The following is a 26,889-nucleotide window of genomic DNA, read 5'->3' on the forward strand; positions in this document are numbered from 1 at the left end:
CTGCCATATAAGAGCAAGATAATATGACCTTTTCATTCTTAAAGTAAATCTACAGGTACTGTGCTTTTAAAGATCATACACTATATTTGTCTAAACAGATTTAAGTAATCTGTCATAATGTTAAAAAATGAATACTTGCACTACCCAAGCATATACTTGAAAATGCTAAAATTAAAGCATAAATTTCTTTGTAACAGCCGAGAAAAGGAAGCATTATTTAGTCTATTGAAAGCAACAAAGGTAATGTTAGAGGTGACTGCAAAATGAAGGAGAAATTTCAGGAATACTTAACGTAAAATAAAGAATGTGCTGCTGGAGATAATAAAGATGGAAAATATTTACTATGAAGAATGAGCCTCAGGGAGTTCTCGCTGTCGTGGCTCAGTGGTAATGAACCCAACTAGGATCCATGAGGATGCAGATTCGATCCCTGGCCTCACTCCGTGGATCAAAGATCCGGCACTGCCGTGAGCTGTGATGTAGGTCAGAGACGCAGCTCGGATCCTGGATTGCTGTGGCTGTGTGCTGTGGCTGTGGCGTCGGCAGGCAGCCATAGCTCTGATTCGATCCCTAGCCTGGAAACTTCCATATGCCTCAGGTGCAGCCATAAAAAGACAAAAAGAATGTGCCTCAAATATACATTTTGGTCAAAGAAAATAATCTATTTTCTCAACTCAAAAGTGCACTCGAAGTATGAGTGCTTAATATGTATCATAAGATACCAAAGGAACAACTTTGTTGGAGTTAAGCATAATGATCTAGGTGACACTGTCATTAGGTCAAAAATAATATAAGATTTAAAAATACTCATTAAAGCCCCTTATAAAAGAAAGACAACTGGGATAGAAAGTTCTTCCTTTTCTTGAAAAACTTGGAAATCTTATTTATACCTGATGTGACTGGCTTTTGGGCTACTGAGTATAAGTAACTTATGAACACTCTTCCTAGGCTAAATTGCATGTTCTCATCAACTGGTTAAAAAGAAAAAGAAAAAGGGAAATGATTACTTTTGTGTTATTAACAATTAAGAAAAGCCAGAAGTATAGCAGTCCCTGGCATTTGCAGGGGATTGGTTCCTGGACCCCTGTGGATACCGAAACCCAGTCCTTTAAACATCTGCCTGAGTTTCTACCCCTAGTCCCAAGGTCAGCGCCTCAGCTTCTTATTCGACTTCAGAATGGATATGAATGGCATTAGAAATCGTGTCAATGGAACGTTTTGAATCAGGAAATGGCTGCTGGGCCCTAATTTTTGTTTGGCTTGTTCTTAGACGGGAAGTAATGAGGGGAAGGCTAGGTCATTAAATGAACAAAGTATATTCACTACAGTACATTAAATGCCAGTGTGAGACCAAAGGTCAGAACGAAGGTCAAATCTTTCCATGTTCCAGTTTCTGTCAGGGGAGGTGAGCTCTCCACTGGTCCTCCCCAAAGGTTGCTACATCAGGAAGCAGGGAGGCAAAAAGCAGGTGGTAAATTATCTCTAATTTACCAATTTCCTCCTAAAAAGGACTGCAGGATTTATTACTTCCTGCTCAGCAATGGTCTTTCTTAAGACTACTTTAATTAAAGTAGAAATCAAGATAATTCTGTGACTAGGTCTTACTGATCAGCTCAGAGATTCTTGGTCCACTGTATATTTTAAACAAGACTACCTGAATCTCAAACCTATCAGCATGCCTTTTGCTTCTCTTTCTCATGGAAATAAAAATAAAAGGTTTCTCTACAGTGTTAATGTTCAGGCTGGCCTTTCCTCACCCTAGGGTTATTATTTTATCAAGGAGGAAAACATTAAAAAAGTGTCCTTGTTATCTGTTTTTTTTTTTTCATATATATATGCTTAAACCAATTCCCTGATAAAGTGTTCTAAGCCCTAAAAGTATTTCATAAATATCTGTGTATTTCTGACATGAAACGGCTGGAGTTTTTGTCTAAAAATTAACAAGAATACTTACATCTGGACATTCCAACCAGATTAAGAAAGCAGATGATATTTCCTTAATTTCGTAAAAGAAAATGGTCACTGTTGATAGTATACCTTTTTTTTTTTTTGTCCTGTGCCTTTTTAGGGCCTCACCAGCGGCACATGGAGGTTCCCAGGCTAGGGGTCGGATTGGAGCAGTAGCTGCCATCCTAAGCCACAGCCACAGCAACGCCAGATCCAAGCCACGTCTTCGACCAACACCACAGCTCACGGCAACGCCACATCCTTACCCCCTGAGCAAGGCCAGGGATCAAACCTGCACCCTCATGGATCCTAGTCAGGTTTGTTAACCACTGAGCCATGACGGGAACTCCATTAATATACTTTCTTAAACTTACTTTTTAGTGACATCAATTATCCAATCATTCTAATTAATTTGTACACATTCTGTGTGTGCTGATATACGTGCATGCTGATATCATGTGTGTTTCATCTGGTATATACAATTTGCCTTTACCTTATGCTTTAGAAGTTTAACAGAAACCAAAACTGAACCCCCAGGCTACTGAAGAAAACATGCCTGTCATTAATGAAGGAACAGAGGTGTTTCTCTGGTTGCTTACCATTTTGATTACTATTGCTTATAGTGCCATCTTCTTTTTCCGACTGGCTGTTACTACTGTTTGAGGCAGTTGGAGGAGGGGATGGTGCGCGACTAGAAGCAGCACTTTCACTTTCATCTAGAAGACGATCCATGTAATCCCTTAAAAGTGAGTGAAATAATAAAAATTACTTTCTTATGTTCAAAACAGCTGAAAATTAAAAGTGACCGAGGTTAAATGTACAAGACTTGATTAGCACATGTATCCTAATTTTCACTTACATTCATTCCAGTGCCTCATCTATGACACCAGGATCTGAACATTTAAATGGAAAGGTCCTTCTGGTTACATGTTTGTGGAAAAATGTGTAAAGGCTTTATGCTAGCAAATTTTAAAGACCTACAGGAAGTTTTAAATTTTTTTAAAACTACGCAAGTGATCAGAGTGGCCCAACTACAAACAGAGAAACTGTAAGTGAAGAGACAGGAATGATGTCACTCAGAAGGAGTACAAAAGAATTCTGAACAGACACAGATTGGAATTATCAAGTTCCTAAACACTATTTGATGGCTATGGCAGTACCTGAGAGACAAATTAGGACCTAACAATGAATTGCCTTCCTGAAATTTCCTGGTTACCTTCTATATTACCTTCCTGCTAGATCTGAGCTAAATATGGTAAGTCAAGCAATTATCTGCCAGTATATTGTTAGAAGAGAGCTCACTTCTTCCCTAAGTCATTCCTGAACTATATATATGACACCAAAGACAAGATTAGTGACACTGAGTTGAGATTAAAAGATAGTACTTCTCTTTTGAGGTTTAGTGTCTTTACCTATAAAGTACATGTAATCATAAATGACCTATCTACCACAGAGGGTCATTGGATAAGATAAATGTAGCAAAGTATTTTATAAATTATAAAGTTGCTATTAAGTCACTGGAATGAAGTTTGGCAAACTATGGCCTGTGGGCTGGCCACCTGTTCCTGTGGATAATATTTTACCGAACACGGCAACACAACATCCATTCATTTACACAGTGTCTATAACTGTTTCTGCAAAACAACAGCAGAGCTAAGTAGTTGCAAGAGACCTTAAGGCTTCCAAAGCCTAAGATATTTACTTTCTAGCTCTTACAGAAAAAGTCTTCTGTCACCTGTGCTAGAATAATTCTCTGAAAGCAGGGAATTTAGTCTGCTTTACCACTGCACCACTCATGCCCAAGTTGTGCATGGTACAGAGTACAAGTGTAAAAAAAAAACTTGGCTATATTACTTATTTAAAAATTCTCTTGGAATAAGTATAAAGGAAATAAACCTTTTAGAATTTTGTGAGCAGGGTAATTAAGAATGTGGATAAGAAAGAAATCATGGAAGGGCTTAGGACTTTTCTGAAAAGTCTGTGGTAAAAATCTACAACAGGAGTTCCCGTCGTGGCGCAGTGGTTAACGAATCCGACTAGGAACCATGAGGTTGCGGTCCCTGCCCTTGCTCAGTGGGTTAACGATCCGGCGTTGCCATGAGCTGTGGTGTAGGTTGCAGACGCGGCTCGGATCCCGCGTTGCTGTGGCTCTGGCGTAGGCCAGTGGCTACAGCTCAGATTCGACCCCTAGCCTGGGAACCTCCATATGCCGCGGGAGCGGCCCAAGAAATAGCAACAACAACAACAACAACAACAACAACAACAACAACAACAGACAAAAGAAAAAAAAAAAATCTACAACAGACTATTACCTGTAGTTTTTACTCTGAGCAACATGACCACATTATAGTTTATACATAAGGATGTATATTATAAACATGTAGTTTATACAGAGCTACAGATAGTAGTCTGTAGTTTATACAAAAACTACAGATAAAAATATGTAGCTTATAATACAGGGATTTGGAATCTGACCTTAAGGATATTCTAACGGTCAGAGGTACAAAACTAACACATATCAAAGAAACATTTATGACCGCAAGCTAAGCAATATAAAATTCTAGGAGTTCCCTTCATGGCTCAGTGGTTAATGAATCCGACTAGGAACCATGAGGTTGTAGGTTCAATCCCTGGCCTCGCTCAGTGGGTTAAGGATCTGGCGTTGCCGTGAGCTGTGGTGGAGGCTGCAGACGTGGCTTGGATCCCGAGTTGCTGTGGCTCTAGTGTAGGCTGGCGGCTACAGCTCCGATTAGACCCCTAGCCTGGGAACCACCACTTGCCGTGGCTGCGGCCCTAAAAAAATAAAATAAAATAAAATAAAATTCTAGGCCTTACTTTCCTCATCTATAAATGGTGGGAATTAAGTCTGATGGTCTTTTAAAGACCTCTTCAGCTTTATGTCATTCATCATTATAGAACAAATAGGTAGTAAATCCGAAGCACACAGAAACAGGACAAACATGATGAATGCAATACCAAAGGACTGCAAAAGCTAAAGTTAATAGGAACAAATGATGCCTGAGAAGGACTTGTTGGAAATAAATCTGGCATAGTGGGAATGGATAATGGAGCCAAGCAAGGGAGTTATAACTGACTACATATCAACATTATTTTAAATGTCTCAATATAACAGTGATATTATCAAAGAATCATTACTATTGTTTCTTAAAGGCTAACAGCATTCAGAATGAGGAGTCAGAGAAACCATCCATGAGGGTTGGTGTAGTATTCAGATAGTCAGAATTACGCTGAGTTAATTTTTACTCTTAAAAAAACCAAAAAACAAAAACAAAAAACAAAAAAACAAACAAAAAAACCCCCACAACTATCTGCAAGGCTCTTAAGAGCAAAATCTCCAATTTGTGCATGGCTACCAATTCTTCCAAGTAGTGAATAAAGAGAATCACAGTAGGATCTTTCAAAGGCCTTTTATAGGCAGAAAGGTGGCAAATGTGCTTCATTCTGATGAACAAATGGAAGGTAACAATGTAATAGAAAAATGAACAAATAACTTCCAGGATAATTTGCTCTTAACTGTGGATTACGACTAAAAAGGAAGATTTAAAATTCATTCAAATTTTTGTCTAAAGGCATTAACTTAATTCTTTCCATGGTCACTTAAAGCACAACTATTAACAGTAAGAGAAGGCCCTGGAAATGAACTAGAATATCTCTGTGCCTACAGAAAACCACAATTTTTCCCCATCAGGAAATAATACACAGTCTGGTCGTGGCTTCTTATAGGAGATATAACATGGCTCAAAGGGATGACTAGGAGTAAAAAATTCTACTTCTTTCAATTAATAAAAAAACTTTATAAAAGACCCAGAGGGGGATATAGCTGAAACCTATATCTACGGGGGAAAACATTTGTTCACTTCATACCGTAACACCAGGGGACATATTGTTAACTCTTAAAGCCTGAGAAAAGAGAAGATACGGGATTACTTTTAACTTTGGCTTTTCCACATACAAAATACTTTAACCTTCAGAAGAATCAAGGTTACAGGTACAAGTATCTTCGAAAAAATTTCAAGCTATGGAGAGATTATTAGAAAAACTGTTTGGCAGCACATCCCTACCTAACCTGTTGAGCTTGACATCACAGAGGACCAACTAAGCCAGCCCACAACACTTCCCTTGGTGATGCTTTCTGAAAGAGAAAACTGGATGAACCATGGGTCTGACCCAGCATGGCAATTCTTATGTTCTTACTGCTGATGACGACAGATTGCCTGTAGCTCGTGTGTGAACATTATTTCTGAAATGGGTGAAAAAAATGAAAGATGTTACTATTGCTTTTCCCTATAGAATAGCTTGAAAACTGACTATTTTAAGAGATACTCTGTAGACCAGACAGCTATATCTAGTTCTACATCATTATGCCTTGACACTATTACCAATAAATAATCCAGAAAAAAAATTAACTATAAATTGATCGGAAAGTAATTAGATAAAAATTTGGATTACTGTTATATATAAAATTCTACTCTAGCCATTATGAGCTTTGGATAATGGGAAATGAGGCAGTCCAATGCCCATGATTTCCAGGGGCAATCAAACCCATTTAATTCCTTTTAAAATAATTTTGGCTTTTCAGAGTGGATTTTAATTTTGGATTTTAGTGTGTTTAATCCTCTGGGGAAGTGACCAGCAGAGACAGCTGTAAATAAATATGACCAAGAAACAGTCCAGACTAGGAGTTTGAGAAGCACAAGCAAATATGCATATAAGAACATTTTTCAAAGGCAGTTATTCAGCCAGGCTTAAGAACTTTACTGGTGCATGCTGACCAAATGAAGTCACAACTCTGCACTATTTTTATTCTGTAAACATTAGAGAATAACCAAGGATAGTATGATAGTCAATAAATACTACAATAATGCCTCGTCAGACATGAAAGCAGGAGCAAATGACATGATTCAAAACCCTATGTACTATGTACTTAAGTAACAAATCACTATCAGTGGTAGTGGGACAGTGTTTCATCCATAGCTAGACTGAATGCGGCTAAGAGAATTTGGTGCATGGGGACTGAATGAGATTTATACGGCATTTTGCTTAAGAAGTGGATATAATAACAAACCTTACTCCCTCTATTGCTGGGAGTTAGCTGAAGTTGTATTACTAAATATTATTTCTGTTAGAGGAAAAGGTTTCAGGACATCTAGGAAAAGGGAAGTCATTGTGTACATGTTCTTTTCTCCACTAAAAAAAAAATCCCCACAAAACTTTGTAACCAAAAAAAAAAAAAAAAAAAAACAAAAAATGCAATTTGACCGGATTTATTATAACCCTATGTCTCTCCCCTTTGATGCCTATATCCAAATCTCATTTTGGTTTCCAGGACCAAAAATAGATTGGGCATGTCTGACCCATTTCCTCTCAGGAATACTACCGAAAACAAACATTAGCTTTGATAAATTAGTTATCTCAAAAAATATAAACTGTAGTTCATAAAGTTTTTTATAAGACAGTGAAAAGTCTAAATGCCCCCATGAAGATGTCAATAAATGGATATACTGAAACTCAAGTATACTCTTAGACTATTAAAGAAAATTCTAAAAATTACAATTTTCTCAAGAAAAATTTAGAAAAGCTTATCAAAAACTTGACTCAAAAGAAAAAATAAACTCACGTTACACCAGGATGAAGATTATATTTCTTCTTTCCAAATCGTGTTTGCTGAGCAAAGAAATCGTAACGTTCAGATTTTTTCCACATATAATAGAAGGCTACACATTCACCAACTGACCTTGTTCGAACCTGTAAGAAACAAATACCTGTTTTTAAGAATCACCTCCCCCTTAAAGGAGTTACAATCATGAAAAATATCTGAAGTCTGAAAACAAATGTAGCTAGTCTTTAAGTAATATATAATACTATTTATAAAATACAATACTCTAACAGCTGTATTAAAAATTATTCCTTCTAAATTCCCATTAAGAGAAATAATACACTGACAACAGGTCTTCAAATACTGGCATTATACTTTTAAAGAAGATATCATATTCATATACCTCAAAAAACCCCTCTTTTATTGAAAATGTCTACAACTGGCATTTGAGTTGAAATTAATGTTATGAATAGTTTCAAATACTTCTATTCACAGAGCACCTAGGGAATCTGCCTTTAACTTCCCACTTAAAGGAAACCCTTACTAATCCCAATACTGATCCAGACTTAGTTTCCAGAAAGGCCGAAAATATTCCATAGTGAGTTAAAGGTTATTATAATAATGCTAATACTCTGTTTAATAATTACTCCAGTGGCTTAGTGTGCTATTACCTATTTGGGCAACTGAATGGCTACCTTTACATAATATTAAACATACATGGGATTGGCAAATGAGGCTGCCAAAATTCCTTTTTTTTTTTTGCTACTTAGCTTGAAGAGCTGGTTAGGGTCAATGCATATAAAACAATAGGAGTTTAAAAGGAAAAAAGGGGGAGATCCCATTGTGACTCAGAGGATTAAGAACCTGACGCAGTCGCCATGAGGATGAAGTCGCCATGAGGATGCGGGTTCGTTCGATCCCTAGCTCCACTCAGTGGGTTAAGGATTTGGTGTTGCCATAAGCTGTGGCACAGACCTGTAGTTGCAGCTCTGATTTGACCCCCTAGCCTGGGAACTTCCATTATGCTGCAGCTTTAAAAAAAAAAAAAAAAAAGGAAGAAAGGGGAGTTCCCGCTTGTGGTGTAACGAGATCAGTGGTGTCTCTGCAGACCTAGGATACAGGTTCAATCCCCGGCCTGGCACAGTGGGTTAAAGTATCCAATGTTGCTGCAGCTGCAGTGAAGGTTGCAACTGTGGCTCAGATCTTGTCCCTGGTCTGGGAACTCCACATGCCTTGGGATGGCCAACCATGGGGAAAAAAAAAAAAGAAAGAAAGAAAAAAGGGAAAAAAGGTATTTGAATGAGTGTTTGGATGCAGGACGGTATGCTTTAATTCATTTCACTCAATTTCTGATCCTGAAGTAGTATCCTGTGGGCTGACTGTACCTAAGGTCAACGTGATATCTTTATTTTGTCACTTGATATATATTTTTCTTTTTTCTTTTCCTTTGCACTTTACGACTTTGGTTCACGTTGCCTTAAGACACAGCTATCTGGCTTAAAAAAAAGTTAATCATCTTCTCAAGCTGTTTGTTGCTTCCTTTTTAGAATCTTATTTCATGTACACATAACCTAAGCCAACTGTACTTTGCTGAAAGCAAAAATGAAAAGGTATTTTGTGGCATGTAGAATTTCATAAATATTATCAAAAAGCCTCAATTAAGTAAGTCTCTATTAAAGGAGTGCATTATGCTAATGGCTGGCCACACATGTTTCTGATTGTAAAAAAAAATACACTGTCTCATGGTTGAAAGGGAGGATATTTTAGATTAAGAGTTTTCTAGCATTCCTGCTTGATTTCAAACACTATTAACCAAACCATTCTGTATTAGCCATGGAGGGGACCCTTGGAGTAATCTGGTGTAACTAGCAGGAAAAATAGTCCCCCAAAATTCTTAAGTAATAAGAACATATTAGGTGACCTAGAACCACTAGCCAAAAAAGTCTTAACATGATATTGAAAGTAAGACCTTGATTTCTTTATAAATATTTGGGATGGTGTTATTTCAATGTCCTCTGGAAAACTAAATCCTAATTAATACCAATTTAAATATTAAGTATCTGATTTTAGACCACTCAGGACTTAAGCAAATGTAAAAATATATTTTAATTGTAAATAATGTCATGTTAAAAATGCTTTCAAGGAGTTCCCATGGTGGCGCAGTGGTTAACAAATCCAACTAAGAACCATGAGGTTTCGGGTTCGATCCCCACCCTTGCTCAGTGGGTTAACGATCCAGCCGTTGCCATGAGCTGTGGTGCAGGTTGCAGACGCCGCTCGGATCCTGCACTGCTGTGGCTCTGGCGTAGGCCAGTGGCTACAGCTGCGATTTGACCCCTAGCCTGGGAACCTCCATATGCCGTGGGAGCGGCCCAAAAAATGGCAAAAAGACAAAAAAAGGACAAAAAAAAAAAAAAAAAGCTTTCAAGTTTCAAAATTATTTTAAAGACCGACCTAAAAAACAACCTGTCACAAATCTGTGGAAAATAGCTTTAAATAATTACATTGTACACACAAATCCCATCTCGAAGTTGACGAGTATACATGTAAATGTCATATTCTTAAAGGCTTCCAATATTATGCAATGAAAACAATTTACTTGACAAATACATGCCAAGAAGTCTACGTATGCTTATTGTCATAATTCCCTAAATACCAATATATTAGAACATTCATTACAGAAGCTTTAACATTAGAAAATAGAGTAGAAAAATAATAGATATATGATCTGGGTTGTCTTTTACTAAATTTCTTTTTGTAAAAGAGAAAACATACAGCATTACTTACTTTATTAGCCTGAATCAAATGAAAGTCCTTTCCATAGGCCTTCAACCCTTGCTCAAAATTTCTACACTCTTCCTCTGTCCAAACAGATAATTCCTCTGACAAAATGGGGTGGTAAGGGGGGAAGGAGGGAGGGAGGGTTAATACTGTTAAGAAATAATTCTCCCAAATGTTGCATATAACAAACACAATTGTAAATAAAAATGTAAACTTTATTGTAACAATGAAGGAAGTATTTCACTCCGGAGCTCTATTAATGATGGCTGCAAAAGATAATGTGACAAAAACTTCTGATTTCATAAACCTTCGGTCGTTTTGGCCCCTAACTCTTCAAACCTTAAATTATTTTCCCTATATTCTTTATGATCCAACTATACTGGCCATGTTTCAATTCCTTAAATTCATTATATTCTTTAGACTGTGGATGCTGTTCCCTTTGCCTAGAATTATTTCCTGCCTCCTATCTCACCTCCCTCCTCACCCAGCTAATTCATTTACATCCTCAAAATATCACTTTGTTCTTGAAACTTTCTCTAAGGGCCTCACCCTTTCCTCCAACTAGGTTAAAGCCCATTGCAGTGAGTTTGAATTGTACCCCCTAATTTTTCTTGGAAGAACTCATTTTTCAGCTTCCTTACCTAGGTTCTAAACACTGTGAAGGCAGGGATCTTGTTCATGGTTATGTGCTCACAATTCAGGAGCCCCTCCAACTTTTGTTTAATGAATGAAGATATCTCATTTGTTACATAATAATATATAAACACTACTGTTAGTGAAGTGTGTTAGCAGCCAGTTTAGAGTAAAAAAAAAACCTGGATTTTAGTTATGGCTTATTTATGTTTGCCTCAGCTCAATTTTACATCAATTTTAAAGTGAAGGTAACACCTGTAACATTACTTAGCTTATAGGATCATTACCAAGATCAAATTACAAAATACTTATAAAAATGCCTTGAAATCGAAAGGCATTATGTATTTTCAATTAAATGGTCTTATTTTCCCACAAAGGAAGGGACAGTATTAATCCCATTCCTTATGATGCCTTGTTTAACGCTTGTGTTACAAGTTATTTAACAAGTTGTTATCCAGCATATATTTACTGAATTCAGAAAGATCAATATTTAGATATACCTTGATAAAGTGAAATTTCTGCTACATCATGAAAAAAAATTCAATATTTATGCTTACCTCTAGCTGCTTTTACATTAAATCTTAATCTTCTCAATGCTTCTTCTGTATCAAAATTGCATTTAACTAATTCATATAATGCCTAAAAAAATAAAAGGCTTCAATATGTGACCTGGATTATGGACAACTGAGGCTACAATTTTTTTTTTTGGTCTTTTTGCCTTTTCTAGGGCTGTTCCTGTGGCATATGAAGGTGTCTAATCAGAGCTGCAGCTGCTGGCCTACGCCACAGCCACAGCAACGCAGGATCTGAGCCACGTCTGTGACCCACACCACAGCTCAGGGCAATACTGGATCCTTAACCCACTGAGCAAGGCCATGGATTGAACCCACAACTTCATGGTTCCTAGTCAGATTTGTTAACCACTGAGCCACAATGGGAACTCCAGAGGCTACAATTTTCTTAAGAAAGTAAAGGCTTTTCCAGAATCCACTGTTTTCTTCCTTTCTAGAGGACAAATAATTCTAGTACATGCAACATAAAGAACACCAAAGAGGAGTTCCCATCGTAGCTCAGCAGTTACAAAACCGACAAGAATCCAAGAGGATGTGGATTTGCTCCCTGGCCTCACTCAGTGGGTTAAGGATCTGGCACTGTTGTGGTCGTGGCCACCAGCTGCAGCTCAGATTTGACCCCCAGCCTGAGAACTTCAATATGCCATAGGCGCAACCCTAAAAAAAAAGAAAAGAAAGAAAAAGAAGAAAAAAAGAACACTAAAAAAAAACCAAATTCATTTCTAATAATTAGCTGCCTCTAAACATGCAGAAAATAAGACAAGCAAATATTCTATTGGTGGCCAAGGTATTCTAAGAATTAAGAATTAAAAATAAATCATTTTACAATAATCACAAATCCCTTCTTTTCTGTTTTTTGGTTTTTTTATTTCCTATTCTAAGATAATTTTAAACAAATCAAAAAAGAAAAACATTGGTGAAAAAGGTAAAATAGGAGGTAATACTGATAGATTCACAGTAGGCTGTTCTACCATATATAGAATAACATTATCCCAGATAAGTATTCCCAAATTGATGACATGCACAGATTCTTAGGAATATGCAGAGGAAGTTCAAAAAGCCTAATAAAAAATATACACAGACGCAGTTCTCTTGTGGTGCAGTGGGTTAAGAATTTGGTATTGTAGGGAGTTCCTGCTGTGGCGCAATGGTTAACGAATTCGACTAGGAACCATGAGGTTGTGGGTTTGATCCCTGGCCTTGCTCAGTGGGTTAAGGATCTGGCATTGCCGTGAGCTGTGGTGTAGGTTGCAGACGCGGCTCGGATCCCGCGTTGCTGTGGCTCTGGTGTAGGCCAACGGCTACAGCTCCAATTACACCCCTAGCCTGGGAACCTCCAAATGCCACAGAAGTGGCCCTAGAAAAGGCAAAAAGACCAAAAAAAAAAAAAAAAAAAAATTTGGCATTGTCATTGCACAGGCTTGGGTTGCTGCTGTGGCATGGGTTTGAGTCTGGCTCAGGAACTTCCACATGCTACAGTGCAGCATATATGTATATATATGCGCACACACACACAAACACACATGTATGCAAAATAAAATATCAAAAAATTTTTGAGCTGAATTCATACCAATGACTATGTTAGTACTATATATCTTATGCTGGTTACAACCTCAGATTCACTGTTGATGACATTACAGAGCTTCCTCTACCTATAATGGGTCCCAAAAAATCCAACCCAAGTTGAAAATACTGTAAATTGAAAATGCATTTAAGATAAGTAACCAGAGTTCTCGTCATGACTCAATGAAGGATATGGGCACCTAATGAGAATGTGTGACTCCAATGACTTAACAGCATTTTACTAAAGGGCCACAAATCACTAGTGGAGTTTAGAAAATCCAAAATAGTTCTTAGCCTGTCTATGACATTAATAAATATTTGTTAATAAATTACATATTCACACTGAGAAAAACAACAGTAGTTCAGATCAGTTTCTAGGAGATTTATCTTCATTTCAGTTTGCGTAACTGCAATTGATTTGGTGCAGATATTTGTACCTGGTATTTCATACTCCATATAGGAGCACTTGGACTATTATCTGGCCTCCTTCAGTGGTTTCTATGATCACCACCTGCCTTAATAAAAAAGTTTCCTTTTCAGGAGTTCCCGTTGAGGCACAGTGGGTTAAATATCCATGTTGCTATGAGCTGTGGTGTAGGTCACACCTATGGCTTAGATCCCGTGTTGCTACGGCTGTGCTGTAGGCCAGCAGCTACAGCTCTGATTCGACCCCTAGTCTGGGAACCTCTGTATGCCGCAGGTGCAGCCCTGAAAAAAAAAAAAAAAGAACACAACATTTGCATTAGCTTACAATTGGGCTAAATCAGCTAACACAAAGGCTATTTTATAATAAAGTGTTGAATATCTCAGGCAATTTACTGAATACTGTACTGAAAGGGAAAACAGGATAGTGTTAATTGTTTACCCTCATGATTGCCTGGTTGATCTGGTTTGGCTTGCTGCCACTGCCCAGCATCACTAGCCCGGGGAAAGATTAAAATTCAAAATATGAAGTGTGGTTTCTACTGAAGGCATACTGCCTTTCATACCATCATAAAAGTAAAAAAATTTTAAGCTGAACTACCCCTAAGTCAGTGACCACCTGTAATAGAATTTTGGTGGAGAGAATAGCAGCACTAAATATGACAGCACCAACATTAAAAAATGCATGTGGCTGATATATTGGGGAAAAAGTATAAGCTATTTCTTATTCACGTACCTGTTCATTGTCTTTTATGTGAGATCCTTCAGGAATTGCTTCTACACCTTTCTCATCACCTGTTCTTCTAGATGCATCCTTAAGAAATACAATCACTCTGTCTTCTGGTAAGTACTCAGGGTCCCACAGGAGCTGATCATCATTTTCATATACTAAATTAGTAAAACATAGTGTTAAAAATAATGCCAAAAATTGATCAGAGTTTGTGTTAAAACATATTACTGAACAAATAACTCACATTTAGAGCCAAAACTCTGAGAACTGAGAGGTAAACTGTGGCCCCACTATTTGTCTGACTTTATTCTTGGGTAACAATTATAGCATTCAGTGATGTACACAATCTAAACTGGCAGGTACCACGGTTAAGCCTCTTTCATATCTGGTCTGACTTTTACCTTGAGTTTACCAAATTCCAAGCTCTTTTAGTTTAAATAGCACTATCAACACTTACTACATGTATAACCTTGGGCAAATTACCTGCCTTCTCTCTGCATCACCTGCAAAGTGGGGAAACAACCCTATTATATACGGTTACAAAGATTTAAAGCAATTATAACAATTGACACATACTTAGTAAGGTTCAACATATTATATGATTTTCGAATAAGGATGTCTAAAAGAATGCTCACCAAATGTCAATACTCATCCCTTGGTGGTGAGATTTGGGCAATTTTTTCTTAACATCTTTTCATTTTTCCATGATGCTTGAAACATATAACATTGATTATAAACCATTTTTATAAAAATGAAAATCACCATTTTTTTAAAAAAAGCATTTACATTTCATCACAACTTCTCTTATAAGAAAATTAAAGTCCAAATTTCATCAAAATTTAAAAAGTGAAAGAAATGAAGAACCTAGTAAGATGAGAGTCCTATGGAATTCTAAATGAGAGGAAGTTGAAAATACAGACAAAATTAAGAAGGGTCACAAGATAGAAGAAATATCAAAAGTGTGGCACCAAAGAAGCAAGTGGAAGAAAACGTTTAAAAGAGAAATAAACTGGTTAAATGCTGTTAAACAAGCAGGATAAAAACTGAAAAGGTAGGAAGGGATCAAGATGGCAGAGAAGTAGGATGTTGGAATTCACATTCACTCACAAACATATCAAAAAAGATATTTACATGTAGAATGAGTCTCACAGACCATCTGCTGAATGCTGACAGAAGACCTCAGACTTCCAAAAAGGGCAAGAAATCCTCCACATAACTGGGTAGAACCAAAGAAAAAAGAGAGAGAGAAAAAAAGGAATGGGGATGGAACCAGCACTCTTGAGAGGGACCTGCAAGAGGCCCACTGACTGAAGAGGAGATCAGCTGGGATGGGCAGGGGAGCCTCAAAGCCTTTGAGAAAAGCACAGCACCCAGACAGACGCAGTTGATCGGTACCATCACCCGGTGCACCCCAGCCTGAGACACTCAGGTGGGGACTGAGTGCTGAGGCTTGGGCTTCGGAGGTCAGTCCTCGGGAGAGGACTAAGACTGGTTCTGTGGAAACAGCCTGAAGGGACTCAGGAGTGGTGTGCCATGGCTAAGGGAGTATGAGAGGAGGCCTGGGCCCAGCAGAGAAGCAAGGTGCCATTGTTGGGGAGAGCTGGGGGTGGGGATGGGGATGGAGATGGTGGTGAGACTGCCAAAGGAACTTTGTTCTTTGTGCACTCATGGGATCTCAGAAAGCAGGGCGCCTCTTTCATAGGCTACAGGGGTAGGTACAAACCAGCACAACTATCTCTGACTCCAGAGGTAGATGCAGTTCACCACCACTGAGGGTCCTGTAGCCAGGCACCTCCTGCTGCCTCAGTCATCCCAAGGGCCCTGCAAACCAAGCACTGTTCACTGCCCCCATTCCCACATGGAAACGCACACACCCGCCTGTGCTGCTACCAAGGGCCCTGGGCAATACCTCCAACCCCCTGTGGGTCACCACCACTGCCAAGGGCCCAGTGACCAAGCGCTGCCCACATCTCCCTGGAAGCACACACAGCTGTGCATCTACACATCCCCTATCAAGGGTATAATGAAAAACACAGCAGGCACCCAAACCAAAAGCAGCCCTCATGCCAAAAAACAGTAAGCCCTACAAGCTACCTAGGGATGTTCCTGCATGTAAATAGCTCTCCAAGACTACAGTAGATTGTTGTTTCCCCTAAACTCACAGAGTAAGAAAAATATAAGCAAAATGAAGAGGCACAGGAACCATTCCCAGCTAGAAGAACAGGAGAATTTCCCCAAAGAAGCAAACAATGAAACAGACCTTTACAGTCTAAGAGACACCAAGTTCAAAGTGAAGGTAATGAAAATAATGAAGGAATTAAGAAGGGCTATAGATATTAATGCAGATTACTTTAAAAAAGAACTAGATACTATAAGGAGAATCCAAGAAAAATCAGAAAATTCATTTGCAGAAACAAAAGCTGTGCTAAAGGCATTGAACAGTAAAATGAATAATGGAGAGGAACAAATAAGTGAAGACAGAATAATGGAAATCACCCCATCAGGACAGCACACAGAAAGCTAAAGATAAAAACATGAAAGTGATATAAGAGCTCTATGGATAATATAAAGCGTGCCAATCTATACATAACAGAAATCCCAGAAGAAGAAAATAATAAGGGGATTGAAAATATATTTGAAGAAATTATGTCTGGAAACTTCTGACATCTAAAGAAGGAAATAGATATTAAGATAGAGGAAGCACAGAGAACCCCAAACAAGTTGAATCCAAATGGACCTACACCAAGACATATTATAATAAAAATGGAAAAAGTTAAAGATAAGGGGAGGATTCTAAAGGCAGCAAGAGAAAAACAAAGAGTTAATTATAAGGGAACACCCATAAGGCTATGAGCTAATTTCTCTAGAAATTAATGAGCTAATTAGCTCTACACACCAGAAGAGAGTGACAAGATATATTCAAAGTTCTAAAAGGGACAACTTTTGCAGCCTAGAATACTCTACCCAGAAAGAACATCATTTAAATAGGAGAAATAAAGAATTTCTTCAACAATAACAAAAAAAACCTAAAAGAGTACAGCAATACTAAACCCATTCTAAAAGAAATACTGAAAGGGCTCCTCTAAATAAAAAAGAAGTAAGAAAAAATAGGATGGAGGAAATCACAGTTGGAAGGCAATCACTTAAATAAACCAGAACACAGGTCAAAAAGAAGAAAAAACCTATTTGTGAAAGTGATGATGAACATAAGGGACAGCAAAAGGATAAACATGAAGATGTAAAAAAGGACATCAAAATCATAAAATATGGGGAAGGAGAGTAAGAAATTCTAGACTCTTTTCTTAGAATGTGTTTGAGCCTATATGACTATCAGTCTAAAGCAAGCAGATAGAGGATACAAAGGAGTTAACATACTTGAAAAACAGGGCAACCACAAACCAAAACCAAACAATACAGTCACAAAAACCAAAAAGAAGAGAACATAAGCATAAAATAAAAGCATCCGAACAAAAAATGAAAAAGAAATAAACAAAGGAGAAACAAAACAACTGCAAAACGAGGTTTAAAACGGCAATAAGTACAACACGTCTATCAATAATTACCTTAAATGTCAAAGGAGTCAATGCTCTAATTAAAAGACACAGAGTGACAGACTGAATTTAAAAACAAGAGCCTACAGTATGCAGCCTACCAGAGATTCACTTTATGGAAAAGGGCACACATAGACTGAAAATGAGAGGATGGAAAAAGGTATTTCATGCAAATGGAAATGACAAGAAAGCAGGAGTCACAATACTCATATTAGACAAAACAGACCTTAAAATAAAGAATAAAGACCTTAAAATAGAAAAATGCAAAAAACACAAACAAATGGACACTAAACAACATGCAATTAAACAACTAATGGGATCACTGAAGAAATCCAACAGGAAATTTAAAAATACGTAGAAGCAAATGACAACAAAGACATAACAATCCAAAACCTATGGGATGCAGCAAAAGCAGTTCTAAGAGGGACGTTTATAGGAATACAAGCCTACCTCAAGAAATAAGAAAAATAAATAACCTAACTTTACACTGAAAGCAATTAGAGAAAGAGGAACAGACAAAACCCAAAGTAGTTAACAGTAGGAAAGAAATCATAAAGATCAGAGAAGTAATTAATGAAACAGAAACAACAAAAACCATAGATTAAGATCAGTGAAACAAACTAAAAGCTGGTTCTTTGAAAAGATCAACAAAATTGATAAATCCTTAGCCAGGCTCATCAAGAAAAAAAGGGACAGGACTCAAATCAATAAAATTAGAAATGAAAGGGAGTTCAGTGGTAATGAACCTGAGTAGGATCCATGAGAATGCAGGTTTGATCCCTGGCCTCACTCAGTGGGTCAGGGATTTGGCATTGCCATGAGCTGTGGTGTAGGTTAGCAGCTACAGCTCTGATTCTACCTTGGTCTGGGAACTTCCATATGCTGCAAGTGCCACCCTAAAAAGCAAAAAAAAAAAAAAAAAAAAAAAAGAAAGAAAGAAAGAAAAAGAAATGAAAAAAGTTTCAATGGATATCACAGAAATACAAATGACCATAAGAGACTACTACAAGCAACTATATGCCAATAAAATGGACAACCCAGAAGAAATAGAGAAATTCCTAGAAAAATACAATCTTCCAAACCTCAACCAAGACAAAACAGAAAAGATGAACAGACCAATTGCATGTACTGAAATTCAAACAGTAAAAAACTTCAAACAAAAGTCCTGGACCAGATGGCTTCATAAGTGAATTCTACCAAAAATTTACAGGAGTAGGAGTTCCCGTCATGGCGCAGTGGTTAACGAATCCGACTAGGAACCATGAGGTTGCGGGTTCGGTCCCTGCCCTTGCTCAGTGGGTTAACGATCCGGCGTTGCCGTGAGCTGTGGTGTAGGTCGCAGACGCGGCTCGGATCCTGCGTTGCTGTGGCTCTGGCATAGGCTGGCAGCTACAGCTCCGATTAGACCCCTAGCCTAGGAACCTCCATATGCCACAGGAGCGGCCCAAGAAATAGCAAAAAAAAAGACAAAAAAAAAAAAAAATTTACAGGAGTAAACACATATCCTTCCACAACTATTTCAAAAAACTGTAGAGGAAGGAACACTTTCAAACTCATTCTGTGAGGCCACTATCACCCTGATACCAAAACTAGACAAAGATACCACCAAGGAAGAAAATTACAGGCCAGTATCACTACTGAACATCAGATGCAAAAACCCTCAAAAAAATACTTGCAAACCATGATCGTATGCCATGATCATTACCCCAGGGATGGAAGGAATTTTCAATATCCGGAAATCAATCAGTATGATACACCACATTAGCAAACTGAAGAATAAAAACCATATGATACTCTCAACAGATGCAGAAAAAGCTTTGGACAAAATCCAAAACCCCTATTTCTGATAAAAACCTTTCAGAAAGTAGGCACAGACGGAATCTACCTCAAAATAATAAAGGCCATATGTGACAAACCCGCAGCTAACATTCCTCTCAAAAGTAAGAAGCTGAGGGAGTTCCCGTCGTGGTGCAGTGATTAACGAATCTGACCAGGAACCATGAGGTTGTGGGTTTGGTCCCTGCCCTTGCTCAGTGGGTTAACGATCCAGCGTTGCCATGAGCTGTGGTGTAGGTTGCAGATGTGGCTCGGATCCCGAGTTGTTGTGGCTCTGGCATAGGCCGGTGGCTACAGCTCCGATTCGACCCCTAGCCTGGGAACCTCCATATGCCGCGGGAGCGGCCCAAGAAATAGCAAAAAGACAAAAAAAAAAAGAAAAGTAAGAATCTGAAAGAATTTCCACTATGATCAGAAACAAGACAAAGATGTCCGCTCTCATCACTACTATTCAACATAGTTTTGGAAGTCCTAGCCATGGTTATCACAGAAGAAAAAGAAATAAAAGGAATTCAAATTGGAAAGTAAGTAAAACTATTTTATTCTTAAAATACCTAGGAATAAACCTACTTGAGACAAAAGACTTATACTCTGAAAACTGTAAGGTGCTGATGAAAGAATTCAAAGATGACACACGAAGATGAAAAAATAAACCATGTTCTTGTATTGGAAGAATCAATATTGTCAAAATGACTGTATTACTCAAGGCAATTGACAGATTCAGTGCAATCCCTATCAAATTACCAAGGACATTTTTCACTGAACTAGAACAAAATATTTTAAAGTTTGTATGGAAGCACAAAAGACCCAGAATAGCCAAAGCCACCCTGAGAAAGAAAAAGAGAACTGGAGAAATCAGGCTCCCTGACTTCAGACTATACTATAAAGCTACAGTCATCCAAACCATATGGTACTGGCACAAAACCATAAATATAGATGAGTGGAACAGGACAGAAAGCCTAGAATTAAATCCATGCACCTACGGTCAACTAATCTACGACAAAGGAGGCAAGAATATACAACGGAGAAAAGACAGTCCCTTCAATAGTGGTGCTGGGAAAACTGGACAGCTACATGTAAGAGAATGAAATTAGAACACTCCCTAACACCATGCACAAAAATAAACTCAAAATGGATTAAAGACCCAAATATACACCAGATACTATAAAACTTAGAGGAAAACATAGGCCTAACACTCTCTGACATAAATCACAGCAGTACCTTCTCAGATCCACATCCTAGACTAATGACAAGAAAAACAAAAACTAATTAAAAGTTTTTGCATAGCAAAGGGAACCATCAACAAAACGAAAGACAACCCACAGAATGGGAGAAAATATTTGCAAATGAAGTGACTGACAAGGGATTAACCTCCAAAATTAAGCTCAATACCAAAAAACAAACGATCCCATCAAAAAGTAGGCAAAGATCTAAACAGACAATATGTCCAATGACAGAAGAGTAGATAAAGAAGATATGGTACATATACACAATGGAATATTACTCAGCCATAAAAAGGAATGAAATGTGGCATTTGCTGCAACAAATTAGACCTAGTAATTATCATGTAAATGAAATTAGTCAGACATTGAGACACCAATGTCATATGCTACCACTTATATGTGGAATCTATAAAAATCTAAAAGACTTTTATAGATAATAAATGAACTTATTTGCAGAATAGAAAAAGACTCACAGACTTTGAAAAACTTAGGGTTACCAAAGGAGACAGCTGGGGTGGAGGGAATGGACTGGAGTTTGGGATGGCAATGTTCTAAACTTAGGTTGTGATGATGGTTGTACAACTATAAATATAATACAATTCACTGAATTTAAAAAATGCCAGTCACTCTCTAATCCTCAGAAGAACTTTGAGATATGTATGATTTGTCATAACATCTCACTCTACAGATGAGAAAATAAGGCTGAAAAGTTTAATAAACTTGACCACTTTAAAAAAAAAAAAAAGATACATGCACCCATATTTTCACTGCAGCACTACTCAAAATAGTCAAGACACAGAAGCAACCTAAATGGCCACCAACAGAAGAATGGACTAAGAAGTTGCGGTAGATATCTGAAATGGAATACTACTCAGCCATAAAAATGAATGAAATAAATGCCACTGGCAGCAAAATGGATACAAGTAGAGATTATCATACTAAATGAAGTCAGAAAGAGAAAGACAAATACCATACGATATCACTTACATGTGGAATCTAAAATACTACACAGATGACTCTATCTACAAAATAGAAACAGACTTACAGACATAGAGAAGAGATTCCTGGTTGCCAAGGGGGAGGGAGCTGTGGTATAGGTCACAGATGCGGCTCAGATCCCACATTGCTGTGGCTGTGGTGTAGGCCAGCAATTGTAGCTATGATTTGACCCCTAGCCTGGGAACTTCCATATGCCAGTGGTGTGGCCTGGGGGGGGGGGAGGCAAGAAATAAATAATTAGATTAACATAATCCTGTCCGCACCCATTCCCCCACCACCACACACATACATTTTCAAATATTCTGCCTTTGTTTCCCAAGAGTACAGCTCAAAGGACAATCTATGGAAATTTTTTCTTGGTAAACCTCATTCCTTTTCTAACCTACTGGTACAATTTTAGTGAAACATTAAACTGTAAGTACAATCAAACTCCCGTGATAAACTGAATATGGATAATATACTGCTATTCTCTTCTTTTCTCTGTTTAGCCTCTGTCTGCCAAAGGGAACAGACTGTAGTTCTTCTATTCCTGGAGTGGGAATGGGAAACGGACAGGGCCTTACAAGGAAACCCTAACTTGGGAAGATGACAAAGGGTGGGTCCCTGAGTTCCCAGTGGTCTCCTGGTCAGATATCCCTATGTTAGCCCTATGAAACAAGAACAATCTGCAAGTCTCAAGTAGCAACAGGAAAGAGATAACCCTATTTAAGCTGAGTACACAAATATCGCCAGATGGTACCAATGACAAGCCAGATCCCTAGAATCGTGACTAGCTAGGCCAGATAGCCTAACCTTGAAAGTTTGATACTTATGCATTTACAACACACTAAAAATGAGAATGAGACAAGAACAATTAGCATTTTCAGAGAATAAACTATATACTGCCTTTCCTGGCTTCAGAAATTGACCAAATTATTTTCCAGTTAAGTTTACATTTTAAATAAAATAGCATTTTTGACTACAATCTAAATAAAATAGGCAACAAACTATTAAATATCTTGCAAATAAATTTTTTATCTCTTTAAAAATTAGTTTCCACATATAAGTGATACAGTATGATCTGTCTTTCTCTGAGTTAGAATGACTACATGCCAAGAGATCAGAAATTCAGAACTCTACTATTATAATAAAACACCCTAAAATACAGGAGAAATAACCCCTATAAATGACATGAATTTCTATAAATATGACAGCTACAGAAAGAAAATAATACTCTTTATTATACAGCCTCATGAACATGCTGGATTTTGAAAGCTAACAACCACTACAATGTAAAAGCAGCTTCTGAAACTATTCCATTCTTTTTTTTTTTTGGTCTTTTTTTGTCTTTGTTGTTGTTGTTGTTGCTATTTCTTGGGCCGCTCCCGCGGCATATGAGGTTCCCAGGCTAGGGGTCGCATCGGAGCTGTAGCCTCCGGCCTACGCCAGAGCCACAGCAACGCGGGATCCGAGTCGCGTCTGCAATCTACACCACAGCTCATGGCAACGCCGGATCATTAACCCACTGAGCAAGGGCAGGGACCGAACCCGCAACCTCATGGTTCCTAGTCGGATTCGTTAACCACTGCGCCACAACAGGAACTCCTGAAACTATTCCATTCTAATGAATTATCAAGCCTAAATATTAGAACTTTTAAAAAGCAACCATAAAAAAGGCAATCATAAATATATCCCCCTTATGTTACTGAAAGATATAATTTACAAATGATTATAAATAAGTGAGAGTTAGAAAGGTGGGAACTCACACAGTAAATTAACACAGGTTAACTAGGGAAGTACTCATGGCATTTTAAGTAGCTGAATTAAATGTATCAGATAGATTGTTTAACAAAGTTCATTATGTGTGTACTGAGGGTGGGGGTGGAAATGTAGAAAACAGAAACTACCACCACAAAATCATAAACTTCTGCAATCTGGAAAATTGATTCCCAGTGAATATGAATAAAAGTGAATAAATACATGAATAAATTTTTTCCCCCAGGAGCACATCCAAGCACACGGAAGTTCCTAGGCTAGGGGTCGAACTGGAGCTGCAGCTGCCGGCTTACAGCAATGCAAAATCTGAGCCACGTCTGTGACCTACACCAGGGCTCACGGCAACGTCGGGTCCTTTAACTGAGCGAGACCAGGTATTGAACCTGAATCATCATGTATACTAGCTGGGTTCTTAACCTGCTGAGCCCCAAGGGGGAAACTCCTAAATTAATAAATTAATCTCCAGTTTCAGTTTAGAAAAAAGAGGTCAAAAAAGGTTGTCATTCTATTTTTAATGCTCAAGTTAAAACTTCTATTTAATCAATATATTATGAAGATGAAAATGCTGAAACATAATCAGCAAGGTGTAATAATGAGGTTTAAAATAGAAACTTCCGCATTCTTAAAAGTCAGTGATTAATGACATGAATTTTAAGTTGTCTAGCTGAGCTTATTCTATGTGTAGATTAACTTAACTGCCCATTTCAACAGTATCATCATCAATTAACAGTAATGCATGTGTTCATTTTCCCCATAAGCAACTCAATCAATAATTCACCAAATGTTCATTAGAAACAACATTCATGTGGTCCTTTGCTATTCACTGCTTAATAAGTCCTATCCATAATTTAGTCTAAAACTTATGCCAGTATGAAAATTTGGGAATACCTTATTATTGTCTCTTGACTTTTCCTAATTATGTCTATCTAATTCTCAACTAATTTAGTCCAGGGTTTGCAATCTCAGCAATACTGAAACCTTTGGCCAGATAATTCTCAGTCTGGGGAGAAGGATCTTGAGCATTGTGAGATGTTTACCATACTTGAATTATTTAGTATTATCACAAAGCTGCAGTGTTTATGCAGTTTTTACTACATAGGAGAAACAATAAAACACTCACAAAACTTTGAAAAATCATGCTTTTCATCTGCCTGACCCCTTTTTGGGAATTAACCTTTCCATTCACTCTAGGCAGGGCTGACACTGCTCCCTGGAGCCCAAGAACAGATAAATGAGCCAGGGCAAGCCAGAGCACTCATTCACCGCCTGGGTATGCCTCAAGCTGCACCAAGAGAGGTAGACTTTCTCTTTCTCTAGGACTTCTGCTGGAGAAAGCAAGTAAGGGGAAGTTGTCATTTTTCCTGGTTCCTGGCTAGAACAGTGAAAAGTGTTAAGTCATGAACTCCCAGTAGGCACCCTAGCTTGTTTGACATAATGGGCAGAAGGAGAGAGGGATACCTGATATTATTAAAAAAACCCCTCTGAATCCAATTATATTTGAAGCCAGACCAGCCAGAACTTCCCAGTAAAACAATCAGGGAAATTATTTTTTGCTAAAACTAACTAAACTCAGTTTTTGTTATTTGGAAGCAAACGAGAATAAAATGATACCCCCTGAAAATCTGAATAATAAAACCAAATATAATGGATAAGATTAATCATCTATTGAATACTAATTCATGTATTGAGCATTTTCTATGTGACAGACACTATACCACTAACACAACACATAAAAACATCGCATGAAAATCCTTGCAACAACCTCCATAAATACTGCATTGCTATTTTATAGATCAGGAGAAAAAGAGTAGTTAAGAAACACATCCAAGGCCAAATGCCTAGATACTGATCCAAGTTTACTGACTCCATATTGGTTCTATTAACACTATTATGCACCCACCTAATAACATAGTGACCAAATGTTTATTAAGTGCCTCATATGTCACAAGATCATCCTAGGTATCAAGGATACAAAAATAATAAACAAATGATTACAATACACTCTATTGAGTATACATGATAATTCGCAAAAAATTTAAGAGAAAAAGTTTATCAATGCATCTTCAGGATATTCACTAATAGAAATTCCTTATAGCAATGAAAAATTCAAATCCATCTGTCAAATAATTCCTTACAGTGTAGATATCAAGATATCTTAAATTTTGTGGCACTGTTTATCAAAATCACCCAAACCAAACATGCTCCCTTTTGAGTGGGCTCACCAACCCAAGGAAGAACACCCTGCAGAACTTACTCTAGAAGGAAAAAATGCACTAATCAGCACCATCCCCTTGACAGTTTTCTTTCTTCTTTTTTTTTTGTTTTTGGTTTTTAGGGCCGCATCTGAGGCATATGGAAGTTCCCAGGCCAGGGGTCGAATCGGAGCTACAGCCGCTGGCCTACACCACAGCCACAGCAATGTGGGATCTGAGCTGCGTCTGCGACCTACACCACAGCCCATGACAACACCGGATCCTTAACCACTGAGCAAGGACAGGGATCGAAGCTGCAACCTCATGGTTCTTGGTCAGATTCGTTTCCGCTGCACTGCAACGGGAACTCCCTGACAGTTTTCTTTCTAACAGTGCCATTTACCCCTTGGTTAAATGGGGGTAAAGTTTGGTTTGTGTGTACAGAGTAACCTAAGTGAATGGAAATGAAATCTGGATACCATGGCAAAAGTTGGAATTCCTAGAACTATAAAGCTGAGGGAAACGCCTGAACCACAGTAAGGCAGTAATCCTGCAAATGCCATCTGACCTTCATACAATAAAACACGCTTAGATTTTTAAAGTGAGAAAGTTCCATAAATCACAGCTTTTCCTGAGCCCAAAAAAATTATTATAACTGCTTTCTAAAATTATGTTAAAATGGGAGTTCCCCTCGTAGCTCAGCAGTAACAAACCTGACTAGTATTCCTAGTCAGGTTTGATTTCTAGCCTTGCTCAGTGGGTTAAGGATCTGGTGTTGTCATGAGCTGTTGCATAGGTCTCAGACGGGGCTTGGATCTAGTGTTGCTGTAGCTGTGGTGTTCAACACTTAGCCTGGGAACTTCCATATGCTGCAGATGAGGCCCTCAAAAGACAAAAAAAAAAATTATGTTAGAACGGAAAACATCAAACCAAAATTTCTAATTAAAAGTTAGATGTCGTGACTATATATTCACTGTGATTATCTCACAATACAAACATACTAAAATCAAAGATAAACATATTAAGAGATAATTAAAACTATTTCAGCCATAATATTAACCTGCCAC

The 26,889-nt window shown here is 37.9% G+C and overlaps 1 protein-coding gene across 18 annotated transcripts in view; it reads right to left on the reverse strand.

The window, feature by feature from the left end:
- MIER1 (MIER1 transcriptional regulator) overlaps positions 1-26,889 on the reverse strand; it is a 70,445-nt gene that overhangs the window by 3,719 nt on the left and 39,837 nt on the right. For 16 of the 18 annotated variants that reach the window (XM_021096499.1, XM_021096507.1, XM_021096510.1 and 13 more), the window contains 5 exons: positions 14,273-14,424; positions 11,536-11,617; positions 10,352-10,446; positions 7,586-7,713; positions 2,547-2,686 (listed from right to left, as the gene is read on the reverse strand). In XM_021096499.1, coding sequence (XP_020952158.1) covers positions 2,547-2,686; positions 7,586-7,713; positions 10,352-10,446; positions 11,536-11,617; positions 14,273-14,424 — 597 coding nt within the window. Of the gene's footprint in view, positions 1-2,546; positions 6,209-7,585; positions 7,714-10,351; positions 10,447-11,535; positions 11,618-14,272; positions 14,425-26,889 lie in introns of all 18 variants that reach the window. The other 2 variants (XR_002345159.1, XR_002345160.1) reach the window with 2 other exon arrangements.

The sequence above is a fragment of the Sus scrofa genome, chromosome 6 (assembly GCF_000003025.6).
Source record: "Sus scrofa isolate TJ Tabasco breed Duroc chromosome 6, Sscrofa11.1, whole genome shotgun sequence".
Taxonomy (NCBI): Eukaryota; Metazoa; Chordata; class Mammalia; order Artiodactyla; family Suidae; genus Sus; species Sus scrofa.